We start from the raw sequence: 20,693 nt of genomic DNA on the forward strand, positions 1-20,693 counted from the left end.
TATTGGGTGAGATAAATTAAGATCATTTTTATTTCCTTTAATGAGAATCCAATACAGAATTAGCCATCCTTCTTTGAACTTTAAGGGGTTTGGGGTCACAAAATGCTTTTTCAGATCTTTATAATATGTTTCTGGAGATTACATCATCAGACGGTTTTACCCACACAGCAGTATCGCGCTTGTGATTGATAGACAAACATGGGTTGTTAAGAGCACACCTCCTTGATTTACATACGCATGTTAAAAGGCATGTTAAACGAATCTTTATATTTTAAACTGGTTAGCTTTGAGGTATGAAACTTGCAGTATGTTTTTATGGTAGAGCAACCTCTTATATGTGTAAACATACAGGACATTTAGATTTTCCACTTCACAGGAGTCTGGGCCTCAAGTAACAGGTGAGTGACAACACTTGAATCCTAAGTTTCAACATTACAGTACCTGGAGTTTGCTTCTCTTCCTCGCAATGAATCCATTCAGAGGGAAGATGAAGATCACGGTGGCGATGCCCGCTAGAGCTGATGGTCCTAGATGCTGAAATAAGACATGTCTTGTTTATTTCTCTTGGGAAGCTAAAACAACTATTCAACCAATATCCCCAAATGTTAAGAATGCAATTCAGACTTTACTTATATTACTAGAATGAAGATAGTTTATTGAGTGGAATGAAAATACACAAATACAGTATCACCTCACCTGCCAAAGAAAGAAGAGACAGAGTGTGACCTCAATGGGTGCCAACCACACTGCATTGAAATACACCACAAAATCCATCAGCTTCTGGGTATCGGCAGAGACCAAATTGACTATCTCCCCCACTGTGCATGTTCTGCGTGCTGCGCTATTCACGACAAGAGACTGGGGATAAACAAGATGCAGAGAGAAAGATTGATTAAAAAATTTAATTAAATCCCTTTTCATTATTTGAATTGAATTGGTCACACTGCAGGAAAATGAAATAGAATTACAGGAATTTACTAATAAAATAATTCAAACAAACTGAACACAATATTGTGCGATCAGGAATTTCATTAGTCCAGCAAAAACATTTAACTTAAGCATTACTTTTGCTCCATTACTTTGGGGTACATTAGAGCATTGAAGGAAATTACATGGTGCATATAATGTTGGTAAATGAATCATTAAATAATAATACATATAATTATTAAATTACAAATTTATAATATATATACAAATATACACTATATGTACAAAAGTATTGGGACAGCTGACCATTACACCGACAGGGACTGTAATGACATTGCATTCTAACTGCATAGACATTAATATGGAGTTGGTCCCCCCCTTTGCAGCTATAACAGCTTCCACTCTTCTGGGATGGCTTTCCACAAGATTTTGGAATGCATCCTGTAGAGCATTTGTGAGGTCAGGTACTGATGTTGGATGAGAAGGCCTGGCTCGCAATTTCAGTTCCAGTTCATCCCAAAGGTGTTTGATGGGGTTGAGGTCAAGGCTCTCTGTGGGCCAGTCAAGTTATTCCACACCAAACTCATCCAACCATGTCTCTTTGGACCTTGCTTTGTGCACTTTGGCACAGTCATGTGCCAAAGAGTTGAAAATGGCCTTCCCCAAACTTTTCCCATAAAGTTGAAGCATAGTGTTATCCAAAATATCTTGGTATGCTGAAGAAGATTAAGATTTCCCTTTACTGGGCCTAGCCCAACCCCTGAAAAATACCATTATACTTCCTCCACCGAACTTTACAGTTGGCACGATGCAGTCAGGCAGGTAATGTTCTCCTGGCATCCACCAAATCCCGACTCGTCCATTAGAGAAGCGTGATTCATCACTCCACAGAACACGTTTCCACTGCTCTTGAGTCCAGTGACGGCATGCTTTACACCACTCCACCAACGCTTGACATTATACTTGGTGATTTGAGGCTTGCATGCTGCTGCTCGGCTATGGAAACTCATTCTACCGCACAGTTTCTGTGCTGATATTAATGCCAGTGGAAGTTTGGAACTCTTTGGCTATGAATCAGCAGAGCGTTGGCGACTTTTTACACACCATGTGCCTCAGCACTTGGTGACCCCGCTCTCTGACTTTACTTTAGTCTTCCAGTTCGTGGCTGAGTTGCTGTTGTTCCTAAACACTTCCACCATCCAATAATAGCATGGCTTGGTGGTTGATTTTATACACATGTGGCAATGAGTCTGATTGAAACAACTGAATTCAAAAATGAAGAGGTGTCCCAATACTTTTTTTTTTTTTTTTACACTAAATATATTTGTACTGCCCCTACAATTTTCTGCAAATACTCCTATTACTCAAAAAATAATTGACCAATCACAGAACCATATGTTCTAACAAGGTTTTTGTGCTGGTGAGATGGCCTACCTTTCTGTAGACCAGACCCATGACAGCTGTTTTAACCCTCATGCCCACAGTAAAGCAGGTGTATGTGTACTGGTGGTTGAAGACAGACTGCAGGCAGGACAGGAGGAACATAAGAGAGGCATAGAAATAACCCTTCCACAGTGGAGCATCCTCATCCTTCATAAATCCTAACAACAGACTTTGAAAAAAGAGAGAAAAGTGGGTGAATGAAGGCACTTTTTGATTTTTGATGTAACTAAGCATTTGGCTAGATTTCTCTATAACAGACCACATCCAACCATTGTGGTTTGGCTCAAGATTTACAGTAGCGCTTAAACCCACAGCTTTCTTTGAAAATGTTTTGGAAAATGAAGAATGGTGGATTTGTTGAGATTAACAAGACGTAGCATGTTCAACTGGAAAAAATGTTTCTCTGAATGCTAACCAAATGCTACAAAATCCATGTTGAGGGCAGAAGACCTTGAATGTTTCCACCATTCCCACCAAAGTCCACCTTCTTTGACACAAGATCCCAGTACAATATATCTACTTGCTACAGTTTGGATCTGCTACAGTTTGCTGGTAGCTGACTGAACCTCCCATTTAGCTGGCAGCTTTCCTATAGTAACCACAACCCCGACAGTGTTCCTCTACCCTCCCCGAAGCTAACACGTCTACGGCGGACAGAGCACTGTGGTCATCTCTCGCTCTCAAGCTTTCAGACTTGAAGCCATAATTGCTTTTCTGTGGGCATAAACAGCATGATCTCTGTCTGGCTGGTATGGCGTCTCTGACTCAAGCACCTGCCGCACACTACCACTTCCTGTTTTCATCCCAAGATATTGTGAACCGTAAGATGTCTCTTCTAAAAATATTTTGATAACCTAGCGACTAGTAGCGAGCTCACAGAGGGGACATCTGTGTTTATTTGAAGGCAGAACTTCTCATAAACACAGCCCAAAGCCTAACTTACCCTAGATACACCAAAAGCCCAAAGTTTGAGATCTTAAACTAAGGATGAGGCCAAGATGACTCATTAAATCAACTTTGACTTTCTCACCTTAGAACCTGTGGAACTGAAAACATGAAGGCATCATGGACCATGAGGCACAGCGTCCCGGTTAGGAAGTAGGGCCCGAAGCTACGCGCAAGTGTCCGTAAGAGACAGAATCCCGAACTCTGCTCTTTTTGAATCTTCCTGAGGAGCTGGGCCTGGTCTGGTAGTCGAGATCCCAAGGCAACACTGGTGCTTAGGTGGTTCTCCTGCCTGTAGATGGAGAAGAGGCAAACGGACATGTGCATAAGAAATTGGTGCTGAAGCCTAAATGCAGTTGTTAAGCTTTTTTAATCCCTCCTTGTAAGTTTTAATTGAAAACAGAATGACATTAAAGCATCCTGCGTCAATGCAAGTTTCCACAAATTGTAAAAGGCATGGGACCTCTGACATGTGAGGCCTTAAAAGAGGATTTCAGAGGACTTGAAACTGTATGTTTAAAGCAGAAAAGTGTTAACAAGCCAGCCAATTGACACAATCCTCCTGTCTCGACGGTGTATGCAGCAGGGCTCTTTTTGTCTTATTTTAGGTCTGTCTTTTTGTGGGCAGCTTTCAGATGGAAATGTGATTGCACTGATCAAAGCAGCGTGAGGATCCACAGCAACATAAACAAACGGCATAAATGTACACGTGCCTCAAAATGTCGTGTGTGAAAAAAACATCTGATGTTTCAATGGAACTCACTGCTGTAATTTGGTACGCTCCGCTGCCCATTCTTCTTCCAGGTCGGATATAATCCTATCTGACGTATCCTCTTCCCTCAGAGTCCACAGATCCTCTGCTTGCAGAGGAGAACGGTATCCTTTAAAAACCAACCTGGAAGCACACACAACACAACACTAAATGCATTTCTTTCACTGGACCAAGAAGTATTTAAAAGAGTTTATTCGCAAAGTAGTAATGGTAATCAAAACATTTAATTCCATACCCGCTAAACCACCAGAAGAGCATCTTGGACAAGAACGATGCATCTTCAACAGGACATGCATTCTGAGAAAAGGACAAGAACAAGTTGGCTACAAATACACTATATGGCCAAAAAGTACAGCATGTGGATATGTTTAAATAAATAAAAGTAAAAGGTTTTTGGTTTAACAACTAGAAATACTGTTGGGTCCTATGGCTATCATTTATTGGATGTTATATATATCTGCTCAGTTTACTTATTGGACTGGTATCATTAAAGGATTAGTTCACTTCAGAATTAAAATTTCCTGATAATTTACTCACCCCCATGTCATCCAAGATGTTTGTCTTTCTCCATATAGTGGACTTCACTGGGGCTCAACGGGTTGAAGGTCCAAATGTCAGTTTCAGTGCAGCTTCAAAGAGCTCTACACGATCCCAGACAAGGAATAAGGGTCTTTTCTAGCAAAATGATCGGTCATTTTCTAAAAAAAAAAAAAAATGTATATACTTTTTAACCACAAATGCTTGTCTTGCACTGCTCTGTGATGCGCCATGCATTACATAATCACGTTGGAAAGGTCACGCGTGACGTAGGTGGAAGTACCGCGGTAGGGCGAAAAACTCATTTTCAAAATCGTCCGACATCGTTGTTTTACCTTTTTTGTAAAGAGCGTTTGACTTAGTCTTTACATGTTCGCTTTGTAAACACTGGATCGCTACTTCCGCCTACGTCATGCGTGACCTTTCCAATGTGATTATGTAATGCCTGGCACATCGCAGAGGAGTGCAAGACGAGTATTTGTGGTTAAAAAGTATATACATTTTATTTTTTTTAGAAAATGACCGATCGTTTCGCTAGATAAGTCCCTTATTCCTCATCTGGGATCGTGTTGAGCTCTTTGAAGCTGCACTGAAACTGTAGTTTGAACCTTCAACCCGTTGAACCCCAGTGAAGTCCACTACATGGAGAAAAATCCTGGAATGTTTTCCTCAAAAACCTTAATTTCTTTTTGACTGAAGAAAGAAAGACATAAATATCTTGGATGACATGGGGGTGAGTAAATTATCAGGAAATTTGAATTCTGAAGTGAACTAATCCTTTAACATTAAGTCACATTTATCCCCTGATACTGATCCCTAGCAGTGTCTTTACTGGAAAAACAAGGGGCCTAGCCAAACCCATTAATAAATCTGTATCTGTATCATATTTTAATTATCAACTATAACAAGGCTTGTTAAAAAACAGTTCTAACATTATACACATAAATAACCAGCTGTTAGACTGTCAACAGTCAGTTTTAGAAAGAGTTTCACAGTTTTGCTTTCTTGGATAGAGAAAGCAGTGGCTAGAAATCATATTTGGCAACAGTGAACTGAGAGTAAACAGAGAAACAGTGTGAAAGCGTCTGTGAGTAAGAGTGGTAGACCTCTATCTGTGTGTGTGTGTGTGTGTGTGTGTGTGTGTGTGTGTGTGTGTGTGTGTGTGTGTGTGCGCCTTATGTGCCACAGTAACACACTTCCACCCACTGCTGACCTCAGTGCTGCCCCCTTGCCCATACAACCATCCACCCAAACACTCAGTCTCTCTCCCGCCTCCTCACCAGAGGTCTCACTCTACAGGATGCTGTGAATAACCCTACACAGGAAGTGACTGAGCCAGGAGGGGATCAAGGGGTGTGGCGCGACGTCTGTGGCTACAACCTCATCACAAACACACTAATTCCTCTCTGAGCTTGTTTCCTTGTTTTTCTCTGGAGGAGAACAGTCAAATGGACCACTATCTCACGAGTTGTCAGGAGATTACGTTCTGAGTTGCTCTGCTCAGTGCTATGTGTGTAATTTGCATACATAACAACCAAACAGTGGGCAGAATGAGTCAAGAATTTAGTTTAAAACAGGATATATCATTATCCGGGAAAAAGGACCACAGAAGATGACTCAAACTGACTGCCGAAAACATCTCTTTAATCCAATCATGAGTTCAGCTAATATCTAAGTGCAACATTCTTGCGGGAGACGGTAGTTGGATATGCCACCGCCATTACCATAATTCACTTCAAAATGGGGGGGTTGAGTTATATATTACATAAAGACAGAAGTAAACACCACAGGATTGTTAGTGATGGATTATTTTAGTTGATAAGAGTTTGCTCCGTTCGTACCTTGAGGACGGCTTTGCCTGAGGGCGCCCGGTCTGCAAAACAGCTGAGGAAGAGCTGCGCCAACTGCAGGGTGAAGTGAGAGAAAAAGGCCAAATACCGCACAATATCTGGAGAAAGACCCTGAAAAACAGCGGATCACATACAGATTAAAGAGAGAGAGCATAGGCAGACTTTCCCATTTAAATGATTACCACAACCAGGGATTTCCCATAATGCTACTGTGATGTTATTCCAGTCCTGATCCGCAGACTTCCCAACATGCTGTTTACACGCTGAACATTCCGTTCCTATAGAACTCTCTGGAACACAACTTGTTGATGAATATCCAATCCAAGACTACATCAGGTCGATCTAAATGTCACGCAAGAACTCCCTGACTAGGCGTACAAGAGCTAGTTTGTGGAGAAAGCGGGAGACATGTTTACCCTGTTGAAAAAAACAGCATATGCTGGTTAGGTATGTTTTGATGCTTTGAGTTGGTCCTTAATTTAGCCAGCTAAATCCTTAGATGGTCCCTAGCTGTTCATGAGCTGGTTTAAGCTGGTCAAGTGCTGGTCCTTAGCAATTGGCTCCAGCTCAGGACCAGCTTAAACCAGCTCATGACCAACTAAGGACCAGCTTAAACTAGCTCAAACCAGCTGCCATGCTTCAAAACATACCTAACCAGCATAAGCTGTTTTTCAAAAGGGTACTGAGTGATGTCATGTCCCAAACTAAAGATTAATGTAAAAAAAAATATAATTTACTGTTTATTCTATAGGAATTCATGCAGTGTTGCAGTGCAGTGCACGTTCTTACTTCACCTAATGTAAGAAGACATGGGTGTGCATGAGCATTAACAACATAGTAAAGCTTATTTTGAACAGTTAAGGGAAATCATGGTGAAAACCAAACTCTTTAATGGCCTGCTTTATATAAATGAATTACGTATGAAAAGAGCCATAAAAGGCCTCAAGTCACGCTACAATCTGGAAATTCAGAGATTGCTGCTGTTCAAGCCTCCGGCCACTATTTGCTGGTGAGGAGCCAACAGTAGCTATATTTACAAACCTTAAACATGTGCTGTTCATATGCTGCTCATGCATTTCTAAATGTATAGTATACTAAGTTTATCTTTCTGGTGTCCTGGATATAGCGCCTTGGCTACACAACTGGAGCACAAGCCATGTTGAGACAAATCTGTAGTAAACATCCGCTTGGCCATGGAGCCCCTTGCCAAAATAGAGGCTTTATTCTTTACCACACCACAAAATAAAAAACAAGGCCAGACTGGTTTCAGTGGTCACAATGTAGGTCAGTCAAAATGTCATCCCACTCTTATCCAAGCATAAATTCAGCATGCCAGGGAGAAATATGCTTATCTGTCTTTATGTTTTGACCTAGTTTTGCATGATATGGGTCAGAACTGCCTAGAACTAACAGTCTAAAACTGCTTTCTTGCTAGATTGTTTTCTTGTCCATGGGCTAAAAATGACTGTGTGGCATATGAAATTGATTAAAAATACGTACTTTAGCCTGGTTATTGACATGACATTCAATTTTTATCATTTAGAAATATTTAAAGCACTTCTTATTAAGACATTTTTAAAGATAGCAAAAAAAAATAAAAACACTCACATAAGGTCCTATGGGGCAAAAGTCAGATTTAAACACTTTCTGACATATGTTTCAAACTAACACCTACCTGTACTTGGACTTCACCTGAACTTATGACATGAATGTGACAAACCAAGTCCAAATGTGGGGAAAATAAACAGTGCTTAAAGTAGAAACTGCTGGAATGCTGAGCTGCTCTGTGTTTGTTTGAGTGCGCTGCGATGTGTTTGCTTGTGCATTTATGGATATGTATCTATGCATGTTTGCATGCATGCACCTGTGTTTCATCCATATGTTAAGACACCCATATGTGGCTATTGTGAGTGTACCGTGAAACTGAAATTCCCCGGATGGGGTCTGTTAGTTGTCATTTTTCTCACCTGCTCCAGAGTCAGCTGGACCTTTGCATGAAGTGGAATAAGGGAACAGACCACGCCCAACAGCCAGAAGAAGAACAGGAAGACAGAGGAACGGCATCCCCGCACTCTCTCCCAATGAATCACGCACACGGCTAACACCTGTCAAACACACAGCTGTTAATGACATTGTTCTCATCTGCTAAAATTACAGTTCATGCAAAACAAGTAATAACAAATGACTTTAATTACAGATCGTCCTCTTCCTGATGAACATCTAGTGAACGATGCAAGTTTACTTTTAAGGCAAAGTATGTAATTTTTTCAAAATACTTTCTCCTATCCCAGCCTAAGCCATTCGTAAGATCCAGGAATGCTAAACACTGTGGTTCTCTACAAGTGACCAATGGTGTGAGTTTGGGGACAGGACTGTCTGTTTGACCGACCAGTGGAAAACAGGGAAAGTGTTCAGGGAAACTTCATTACTTCATCCTTTTTGAAATTACACATTTCACCTTTACGCTAACTCATTGTGAAGGACTTTAAATAGATCTAAATTACAACTACTGAGGCCATGACCTTTAGATAGAAGGAAATCAAGGAAAGCAAATATTTTTTATCCTGTCAAAACAACAAAAAAAGATATGAAAAAACATTGTGTGCATATAGGTTGCATACTGGTTCATTTAGTCAGTTAGCAACTTTGGCATCAAAGTATATGGATAAAACATGGAGCGTTTTGGACCAATTTAGAGAATGACCCTAAACCCTGACTGCAGTGACAGTAATAGATAAGATCAGAGAAATTTGTTTACTTTTAAAATTGTATAATGCTTTCTTGATGACCTGAAGACTAATCCATCATTAAATCTGCTTTGCTTTTGTTTCAGTTTGTCGAGGTTGTATTGGGATTTTCCTGTCTACCACCACAGCTGTCTCCTCTAATAAAACAACACATGTAAAGCGTGGCCTCTGTTGATCCCACATGTTTCTTAATCACTGTGTCTTTTCTTCATCCAAAAACAATTTGACATTCTCCATGTCTCAAACCCAGACTGCCAACCAGTGGCTCTCGCCGATCCCAAGCTTGATGTGATGTATCTCCTAGGTAGCGCAAAACATCATTTGGTTACATAAGAAGCAGCCTCCTGGTGCGGTACAGATTAAGGATCAGGAATAGACCCAAATACGCCTCCTCAAAACCAAACCAAAGCCATGTAACCTCAGAGAAATGAGGTGAAACCTTTAAAAGGAACTCTTAATCATGTCCTAATGAAAGACGCCTGCGGAGGTTTTGCTACCTGGAAACATGTAAACCACATGTAACATCTGCATTGTTGATGTTGTGTTTTGACTTCACGTCTCACAAGAATTAGTTCTCTGGACAGTGGGAGGAAGCCAAAGCTTGTAATTATACTGGAGAGTTAAGAGCGAAAGAAGACAGAGACAGATCTGCTTCCTGCAGCTTAAATGACGGCACGCAGTGAAATTGCTGGTAGACAAACTAGCCAAGTATTACAGCAAACTGTGCCATTAAAAACTTATACTGATGAATATTGCAGGAATATGTAGTGGTTACAGGTCTGAGAACAGGTACATCTCAAATTAAAGTAAAAATAATGATCAAATGATGAAGAAAAGTATTGTAAAGTGCCATTTCAAGTGTCTGAATCTGGTGGACTGATGGCATAAGTGCCAGACTGCGGTAGTCTGATACATCTTCCTCGAACTAGCTCTCATAAGTAACCTGAAAGATGGGGAATTGCACAGTTCCAGTTGCGTTTGGCCCAGATTTGGGCAAGTTCATGGTGTTCTTTTAGTGAATAAGGTGCTACAACAATCCAGACGGTGTTGTAAATAAATTGCAATTGGGGAGCGCAATTGCCCCTCTAGGTTCAATAGAATTGTTGTGGTTGCTGCTTTCTAAACTGTTCATTACATACGCCTAAATATTACACAAGAAAACCCATAGGTGGTAAAGGAGGTTGGGCAATGCAACAAAGCAACATTTTCAGAATTTAAAAGCAATATTTATGCAGCTTCTTAATACATCTCTAAAATTGTTATTGAGGGTTTCTACCTACATTCCAGCCCTTGCCCAAGCTATGACAATGGTTTATTTCAGTTTTTGACCAATTAAGATCACAATCTGTTAAGGAAGGGGGCGTTTAAGGACAAGATCACACTGTTTAACTCTTTAAGTGTTTTTTCTTTGACATAGCCAATGTTGACTTAGGTGTCTGAAGAGACCACAGATGGGTCATGAGTCTGGTCTGGAGCCCGGCTCTGCAGAATGCAAATGGAACATGCGGACAGAAAGCGATGATGAGATTGTGTTCATTAGGCCGTGTGTAGGTGTGCCCCTAACCTAGTTTACCTCAGAATGTCACAGTCTATTAGATGAAAACAGTTCCTGCTGTGTAAGGGTTTAGGAGCTATTTTACAGACATAAGCAGGTGTGTTGAGAAATGAATGTAGGAGTGAAATGAATGAAGCTTAAATCTTTAATGTATATTTGCATATGTGGGCTGATGCATCCATCTTTAAGACATATGGTTTTGTTTTGGATACTGGTTCCTAACATGGGATGCTGATGGCCCCACTTCTAGTGGGAACACACTAAATTAAAGGGTTAGTTCACCCAAAAATGAAATTTCTGTCATCAATTACTCACCCTCATGTCATTCCAAACCCGTAAGACCTTCATTCATCTTCAGAGCACAAATTAAGATATTTCTGATAAAAATGCCAGCAAGATAATTAACACATTCAGATGCCCAGAAAGCAACTAAAGACATATTTAAAACAGTTCATGTGACTACAGTGGTTCAAACTTAATGTTGTGAAGCGACGAGAATACTTTTTGTGCGCCAAAAAAACTAAATAATGACTTTATTCCACAATATCTAGTGATGGGTGATTTCAAAACACTGCTTCATGAAGCTTCGAAGCTTTACAAATCAGTGGTTTGGAGCGTGTATCAAACTGCAAAAGTCACATGATATCAGTAAAAGAGGCTTTGTCACATCATAAGTGTTTCGAAATTTCCATGGTTCACCACTGCGGGGTGTGACTTTGGCAGTTTGATACATGCTCCGAACCACTGATTCGAAACAAAAGATTCGTAAAGCTTCGAAGCTTCATGAAGCAGTGTTTTGAAATCGCCCATCACTAGATATTGTTGAATAAAGTTGTTATTTTGTTTTTTTGGCGCACAAAAATTATTCTCCTTACTATATAACATTAAGATTGAACTACACATGAACTGTTTTAAATACGTCTTTAGTAGCTTTCTGGGCATCTGAAAGTGTAAATTATCTTGCTGGCAATGGAGGCCTCACTGAGCCATCGGATCTGTGTTCTGAAGATGAACAAAGGTCTTAAGGGTGTGCAACAACTGCTGCAGAATTCCCACTTTTCTATTTGATAAAGATTCTCTGAATCAAAACACTGTTGAATAAATGAGAATTTTACAACAGTGACCTCTTGAGACGTTTGACAGATTGTCTAATGAAAGACGTAAATACATTCTTTTCTTATTTATCAACTAGCTTCACCAGCATGACTTCTTTGGTCAACCAGCTTTCAAAGAAAAACATGGTTGCATGGTTATGCTGGCCAACCCGATACGCCAAAATGCTACTAACCAATTAATTGATTTTAATTGGAAATTAATTTTGGTCTAAACTGGCAAAATATCTGCAAAATTTCACGGGCAAAAAGTTCCATTGTCTATGCATGGGGAAATCTTTCGGTACCATGATTCCTTCTTGCGTTGATTCCTATTGAAATGACTGCACTCTCAGAAAAAAGGTACGGCGCTACATATTATTACCTTAAAGGTACTTATTAGTAGTTTAAAAGTGCATATTAGTATCTTAAAAGCACATATTAGTACCTTCTCCGTACCTTCTTTTTTTTTTTTTTTTTTTTTTTGACAGTGTGGATTTCGCCTTTGAAAATTTGCTGAACGATGGTAAATGAGACCATACCTTAAGCCATACCTTTACCATACTAAGATAAAACTCTAAGATTAAATATAGCAAGCTAAGTAACAAAACCCTGAATTGTTTTGTTGCAACTTAATTTGATTAAAACAACTGATCGGGGTCGACTTTTTCTTTAGTGTGCAATACACTGAAGTATGTTGATTTCTGCCTGTACTGTTATATTTTTCTCATAAATTTGGAACTTAGAGGTTACATTACCACGGTGAGACTGCGTATGATGGGACTGAGCAAGAAGACAAGATGTTGCTGGATTTCCTGTCTTCGTTCCAACAGGATGTAGAAGAATTCCACAAAACCAAAGGATGCCAAGAAGAACCCCAACAACTGTAAAAGAGCAAAGAGGAATACAATTCATATCAGGGTGAGAACTGAGTCACTCTCCCGGAAGCTCCGCTGGTCAATGACTGTAGAATAGAGGTGCGATTTACATTATGATAAGACTGGATTGGAATCTGTGTGACTCTGAACAAACGGAGGAACAAGTGTATTTCAAACAAAAGAGTTTTAGAGCGGAAGAGTGAAAAATGACATCACAGCTCACTCGAGTGCTAACCACATTCACACCACAAACTGAGGTTACACACATCACTCTCTCTTTTACTGTCTTCCTCGGCCACTAAAGCGTGAATTCGACCCCTCGGTCTACCCGGACCACCACGTTCACTTTGTTTTAACACTCTGGTTTGAATTTTATAGCCCACAAAGCTGGTACTTTTGAGACCCGACAAGCTTGTATAACATTAACGGGTCTTAGCGGTCTGTCTCACCAGCTTGGCATTGCAGAGCGAAGAGAGGGGCAGCCGACCTCGGCCGTGGCAGTACAGATGAAGGCAGTAGAATGGAGAGAGGACCCACAGGTAGATGCATGGAGCCCACACCAGGACTGTGTTCTGGAAGCAATTGCTCAGTTCAGGGTTATGCGTGTACCATGTCTGGTTCCAGTCCTGGAGATAAAGAAGAGGGTGTGCTTAACTTTTCAACCAGTTTTATGGTAATTGACAGTCTTCATTCTTTCACTGGATCAATATTGTCTTGATCCAAACCCTCGCCACAGAGAAACCAGATATGATCTGAATGTTCCCGAACATCTAAAATTAGGTTAGAATTTTGAACATCTTGCACTTTGTTTACCATCCTGGTCAAATGTTTGTTTGTTTTTTCAAATTCTTTTTTACATTTTTTCACTTTTTGTTTTTTGGCTTATTTCTTATCTTGGCCAAGCTCATCACTGACTTTCTCTTGTCTCTTTATATTACTAGGTGAGAAACAGCTGAGATTGAATTAATTAAAAAATTCCTAACATTGGACTAAATCAATGTAATTGAAGGAACAGATCTGCCAGATATTCTGTTCATTGTATTAAATTGTTACATTTCCATCTGCCAGCTTGTTTAAAATAGTTAATGTCATGTAAATAAATCATATTATAAAGTTTGAACACAATGCATCATCTTAACTTAAAGCGACACATTTAATAATCCTAACTGAAAAGTCATAAAATGGCATTTATTCTGGTCTTCTGATTCTTGGCAGCATACAATGTTTCCAAAGAACTTTCGATATAAATATCATACATAAAAAAGAATAAATATTTACAGGTATAAATGTGACAAAATAGAAATCAATGTTTATATTCTTAAATAATATTCAAGATTTAAGATCTGATATTAGAGGTTTGCTCACCCATAGAGGGTCAAGTCCACTTAGACTGCAAAAGGTATCCATTCACTCGTCTGGTCCTGAGGCTGTACCTATCCCTGCTGTGTATCCTGGTCTTTTAGACTGCTCTGTCACTGAGTCAAACTCTCCCTCCGTCCTGAGATCTCCTACACTCTCTTATTCACTTTTGTCACTCCTTGTTTCTGAGAGTGTCTGGAAGTGTCTGCTTTTTGACCACCAGTCTGACAGCTGCTTAGGTGGGTGGTTATATTCACTCTCTCCTCCCAGCAGTCTTCTTTAAACTCTCTGACTCTCCCTCCTTCTCTATTTATCTTCCTCTTTCCCCAACTCCCACGTACTTTAGGTTCTTTATCAAAACAGTAACGTGGTTTTGCAAAGCTCTCTGACACCACCCGAAAAACATAGACACCACCCTTAACATAGTCCTCTCCCCGTTTTGCCTATTATATAAAACTATCATTCTCATTTTCCCCCAAGCAGTCACCTCCACTTCGGTCCAAATGCAGAAAGTGCTGCTAGTAGCACTCCAGTGCTATTTGTTCGTCTTTATAGAAGTGCTATTTTTCATTTTCCCTGCATGTACCCGAGAAACACTTTGTAAGATCGCACACACAACCAAGCACCACACTCTCCACATTGGGGTATGCATTTTGTCCAATGAGACTTACTGTACACTTATTACACACACATTACAGACCCTATCTCTATAGTGGAATTTTTCAGTTGCCAGTTCATATTTTAGACCAATTAGCGGGTCAACTTAATGACAGCAAAATAACTAAGCTTCACAGAAGCTAGACAGGCATGCCTTCATCTATGAATAAAACTATGCAAGCTTAGAGAAAGAAAATATGACCCAGACTACATTAAAAGGTTAGTTCACCCAAAAATGAAAATTCTGTCATTAATTACTCACCTTCATGTCATTCCACACCCGCAAGTCTTTCGTTCATCTTCGAAACACAAATGAAGATATTTTTGATGAAATCTGAGAGCTTTCTGATCCTCCATTGACAGCTACATGACTAGCATTTTGATGCTTCAAAAAGTTCATAAAGAGATTGTAAAACTAATCCATGAATTAAGTGGTTTAGTCCAAATTTTCTGAAGAGACTGAACAGATTTAATTTAGGCTTTTATTCACATATAAACATTGATCAGCAAACATAAACAGAAGCTTAAACGAATCTGCTTGACGCACGAGAATACATCTCTTCCGGAAGCTCAAACATGCTGCGCAACATAAGAACGAATCTCATTGGTTCTTGCATGTGTCAACAAACATGCTTGAGCGTCTGTTTACCACAATTGTGTGAGTTAATGGATGTTTATATGTGAATAAAAGCCTAAATCATATCTGTTCATCATATAAAGTGGATTAGTATTAGTATATATGGATTAGTTTTACGATCTATTTATGAACTTTTTGAAGCGTCAAAATGGTAGTCGCATAGCTGTCTATGGAGGGACAGAAATCGCTCATATTTCATCAAAAATATCTTAATTTGTGTTCTGAAGATGAATGAAGGTCTTACGGGTGTGGAACGACATGAAGGTGAGTAATTAAGACAGAATTTTCATTTTTGGGTGAACTAACCCTTTAAATACAAGTTTACTTACATATTGTTAAGATATTTTAAGCATTTACTTTCACTTTTGTACAATAAACAATTCTGGAAGCTGTCACCACTCATTGTCTAATGCAAAATCTGGATCATGTAGCAGAACCAGCTGAGACCCACCGTACTAGGCTATACAATTTTTCAATAAAGGTGATAGATTGGTCTCATTTACTAATTTATCCCATACAATTTGCACTTTGTATGTGCACAGAAAAAGTTCAACAGGTGCACAAGTAAAATAAAGGTGTTCCTCGTTCTATTGTTGATGAATCTGCATTGCTCTAAACAAGGGAGCGAGTGCCCATGGATAATAATTTGTAGAACACACGCCCCGGCAGTGTCCATATAAGGGCTTTCTGTACAACCTCACCTCTCTCCCTCTCATTTTGCCCACTCGCGTTCTCGCACACTCTCTCACCTGAGAGCAAGCGCACTAAAATCTTTAAGTAAATGCCAAAAACCATTTAAAACACAATAAATTGTTAGGACTACAGACAATCGCCAGTAGTGCATTTTGTCGTTTTTATCTTAATTGCTACTCAAAATTAATACATTTTTGTAGGGTCACTTAGACCTAGTTATTCCATTTCTCACAGAAAAGATAAAAAATGGCTTCACATATTATTTGTTGCCAAGGCCACCATGAGTATATGATTTCAGTTGCTTCTAAATTTTATTATAAATTTTAAATAAGTAAAATAAACAATTTATAAATAACTTATTGATGAATCACAATTTCTTGGTGAAAACCAAGGCCAGCAACCATATCAGCCAAGACTGGTTGCCCACTGAAGCTAAGCAGGGTCGAGCCTGGTCAGTACCTGGATGGGAGACCTCCTGGGAAAACTATAGGTTTCTGCTGGAAGAGGTGTTAGTGAGGCCAGCAGGGGGCGCTCGCCCTGTGGTCTGTGTGGGTCATAATGCCCCAGTATAGTGATGGCGACACTATACGGTCACAAAGTACCATCCTTCGGATGAGACGTTAAACCGAGGTCCTGACTCTCCAGGGGTCATTAAAAATCCCAGCATCCTGGCCAAATTTGCCCATTGGTCTCCGTCCATTATCATGGCCTCCTAATCATCCCCATATATGCTGATTGGCTTCATCACTCCCTCCTCTCCACCAATAAGCTGGTGTGTGGTGGGTGTTCTGGGGCAAAATGGCAGCCGTCGCAACATCCAGGTGGATTCTGCACATTGGTGATGGTTGAAGAGATTCCCCCTTCTTCCATATGTAAAATGCTTTGAGTACTGACACAGATGTTATGCTCAAATATGTCCCTACACTGTGCAGAAAACTATCAATTAGCCTTATAGGCTGAAGATGTGTCATATAAAAATTCTTGCTGTATTTGGTCGCAAGTAGATCATGCGAGAACTGCAGGCCTGCGCCTGGCTGCCATGTCAAATGGGTCAAGTGTGTTTAAAAGAGAAGTGCTCAAGCATTCTGTTGTAAATAGACCGAGAACATAGACCGCTGAGACATAGATTTAACACAGACATACTTACGCAATGCAATACATACACATTTTCACACACAAAAACTCATTCACATAGGCATCCAGACATTCTCACACACAAGTTTGTATTACTAGACTGGCACAAGTTAAACAGACGGTCAGACTGATATTATGTCTGTCTCTTTTGAAGCTCTCAGTAGTCTGTTATGAAGTAACATCAGTCCAACAGAAACCCTGGAAAAGGCCTGTACACTGGTGGAAAGTTTTAGGTCGACCTCAGTCAAGGAGCTTCTGCAGAGACATGGAAAAAACGATGGCTGGACAAACCTTCCCACAAGCGCTCCCTGCGGCCAGTCATGAGTGTGAGGAAAGCTGTATTGTGTTATTCATCAAGGTGAGATTATATTTATATATCACATTTTTTCTTAGAAGATGATTCTTTTGCCTATTCTTCTTAAAGGATTAGTTCACTTTCAAATGATAATTACCCTAAGCTTCACACACCCTCAAGCCATCCTAGGTGTATATGACTTTCTTTTTTCAGATGAACACCATCTGAGTTATATTAATAAATATCCTGATGCATCTAAGATTCATAATGGCGGTGAATGGTACCAATGAGTATAAAGCTCAAGAAAGCGCATCAGTTCAAAGCAAAAACGTACTCCACACGGCTCCGGGGGGTTAATAAAGGCCTTCTGATGTGTTTGTGTAAGAAAAATACCCTTATTTAACAAGTTATAATGTAAAATATACAGCTTCCGCCAGACCGCGAAGAAAGTGTAATGGCTCTCGCAGTTCAAAATGCTTACGTTACGTCCTACACCTTCCGTATTCAACTTACGAAAGAAGCTTAACTCATGCAACGCCAGTTCCGTTTTTTCCGTACGCTGAATACGGAACTAATCCTTTAAATCTCATATACAGATGATAATAACATTCTAACATACATTGATTTTACCAAGTCTAGGATCCTCAAGAATCATTTCTAATGGGCAGAAGAGCCTGTAAATCGCTTAGAGTACTCAATTACAATGAGACCTCTGAAGGGAGCTTGAAAGAAAGTGATAAAACAGCAGCAAGAAGCCTCACCGCTCATGACGATAATGACTTGGAAGGAGGCGCAAAGGAGACAGATATAATCAGTCCTGGTTTGCTAGTTGCCAATTTTGCCTCATAGCTTTCATTGTGTTTAGTGACGCTCACAAATCAAGCAAGAACTACTGCAAAATGACAAATTTTCCCAATTATTTAAAGTCATTGTGAGGGAATGTGATGTTGTGGTCAGAAATTAAAAAAGCAAGACTCTTAGAACTAATGGTTCTTAGGAATGTCAGATTTCCTTTTTCTTCCTGCTTTTTTTTTTTGTGAACTATCCCTTTAACTAAGGTGGCAAAACAACATTAAATCATTTTTAAACATTAAGAGAGCTGCTCTCGTGTATAAATGTTTATAAAATTCACACACTTTTCAGTTGCATATTGACTCTCACTTGGGCTTTCAGTGGCCAGACCACCTATAGAAAAGCCAAAATTGCAAAAACATAGCATTATACTGTCAGAACAACTAAACAGAGAGAGATGAATTGATGCATTCTTCCTGGTCAACCATGAATCCACCAAGGGTTTGGCAACGGACTCCAAACAACAATGACCATCTCATTCTGTCTATAGTTTTGAGCACAGCACTTATGGCAGTAAATGAGCCAAAAACTTTGAAATGAAATGTGAAAATGTCCCATTGCTCTATTGCACGACAAAGCCGTTGCTGAAGATCTTGTGACGTAGCTCTGAGAGAACAAACAACTGTCGGTTTCCCATCTAAAATACTCAAATCAGCATGGCTGCCCACTTTTGTTTTTGTTAATCAAGACCAGACAGCTAAATAACAGTCTTACAACCAAACAAGTTAAAGTGCCATTATCTTTTTATGCTGTGGGTTGGGGCCAAACTATTTCCCACAGCTGAACTGTGTGTATCAAAGGTATACTAGATACAGCATCAAGTCGTGTGCTCACCGCCAGTACGTACACTTCATTATAACTCTATGTTGGATAACTAGTCTGTGGTGTTGAGTGGGAAGCTAAAAATAGTCAGGATACCAAAATTAAACACAGACGTCACTTTAGATACATCGTACTCCTGAACCTATACTAACCCATACAGCAGTTTTCAGGAAAAATATATTTCTTAGAGAAACAGCAGAGCTTAAGGAATATATATTTCAATTTGAAAATGTATTTCATTTAAACTTTCAAATAACAAAATATCTACAATGCATATTTCAAGGGAAAGGAAAATGCAAAATGTATTTTTAAAATATATTTTGGACAATATAATATAATTTCAACTTAAAATATGAAGAATATATGAAGAATGGTAAAACAATTATGAGAAATTAACTCAAACATACAGAAAAAAAAAAAAAAAATATATATATATATATATATATATATATATATATAAAATTTCAACTTAAAATATGAAGAATATATGAAGAATGGTAAAAAATTATGAGAAATTAACTCAAACATACAGATATATATATATATATATATATATATATATATATATATATATATATATATATATATATATTTCTGTAGGTTGATACAGTAATATCAAATACTTAGTAATATAATTTTCTAAATATATTTTGAAATATAACTGTTTATATTTTGAAATATAAGATGTTTTTAAAATTGTTCCGTCTGTCAAATAAAAAAATTGTCAGCGTGATCATAAAGTAATATTATTTGTGTCAAAACACAAGAGCATCACTGAACTGGGTCAGATTTTTACAAATCCAATGGTTGTGTCTTAACTTACTGCCATTTTTATGCTGGATCTGCTCAGCATATGCTTCGCCAATTAGAGCAATGCCGTATGATAGAGATTTAACATTAGTGGAAAAGGAGGCTGAAGTCCATGCAGTTCAAAGGAAGTTGGATTGTTGCCACTTTCAGCCAAAAAGAGTCTGTTTAGCTGGCATACAAAAGAGACCAGAGTGTCTGTCTCTATGCCAGTGCATTGGTGCACCAGTCAAACTCCACTCTCATCCCTCTAGCCCCTCTCTTTCTCTCCATCTTTCCCTCTCTTTCATTTACTCTGGAGCGAAAACAGTCTAGAGAAAATAATGGTGTCATTTTCAACCTACTCTCTCCAGTGCAGATAAATATAGCTCTGGCCGCAGAGGTGCCAAACCCATTAAGACACGGCTTTTGGTAGGAAGTAAGAAAATATCTTCTTTTCTTTTTTTTTTAAGAACCATCATAAAGTCTGTGGCATAGGGCCAAGGAGTGGTAAATCCAGATGTGTCAGCCTACGCATGGAATTATGACTTGTGTTGTTTTCTGCCACACTCTCCCCGCCCTCCTTCCATCCTGCTACGTCGTCTGCCCCTTCTCGTGATTCAGAAGGGATCAAACGTCTGGATATGTGCTGACAAGGTCGTCTGAGTTGATGAGGATTTTGACAGGTCCATCATCAGACATGTCTCACAGTT

General features: G+C 39.3%; 1 protein-coding gene across 2 annotated transcripts in view; it reads right to left on the reverse strand.

The window, feature by feature from the left end:
* Window positions 1–20,693, reverse strand: part of abcc6a (ATP-binding cassette, sub-family C (CFTR/MRP), member 6a) — a 44,970-nt gene that overhangs the window by 10,827 nt on the left and 13,450 nt on the right. Inside the window, exons 1-11 of one of the 2 annotated variants that reach the window (XM_048200705.1) lie at window positions 14,111–14,862; window positions 13,195–13,371; window positions 12,626–12,751; window positions 8,442–8,579; window positions 6,466–6,585; window positions 4,323–4,384; window positions 4,079–4,210; window positions 3,401–3,607; window positions 2,362–2,539; window positions 697–858; window positions 442–534 (exon numbers count right to left, since the gene is read on the reverse strand). In XM_048200705.1, coding sequence (XP_048056662.1) covers window positions 442–534; window positions 697–858; window positions 2,362–2,539; window positions 3,401–3,607; window positions 4,079–4,210; window positions 4,323–4,384; window positions 6,466–6,585; window positions 8,442–8,579; window positions 12,626–12,751; window positions 13,195–13,371; window positions 14,111–14,152 — 1,437 coding nt within the window. In that variant the 5' untranslated portion in view covers window positions 14,153–14,862. Of the gene's footprint in view, window positions 1–441; window positions 535–696; window positions 859–2,361; window positions 2,540–3,400; window positions 3,608–4,078; window positions 4,211–4,322; window positions 4,385–6,465; window positions 6,586–8,441; window positions 8,580–12,625; window positions 12,752–13,194; window positions 13,372–14,110; window positions 14,863–20,693 lie in introns of those variants that run through there. The other variant, XM_048200706.1, reaches the window with a different exon arrangement.

The sequence above is a fragment of the Megalobrama amblycephala genome, linkage group LG8 (genome assembly GCF_018812025.1).
Source record: "Megalobrama amblycephala isolate DHTTF-2021 linkage group LG8, ASM1881202v1, whole genome shotgun sequence".
In the NCBI taxonomy this organism is placed as follows: domain Eukaryota; kingdom Metazoa; phylum Chordata; class Actinopteri; order Cypriniformes; family Xenocyprididae; genus Megalobrama; species Megalobrama amblycephala.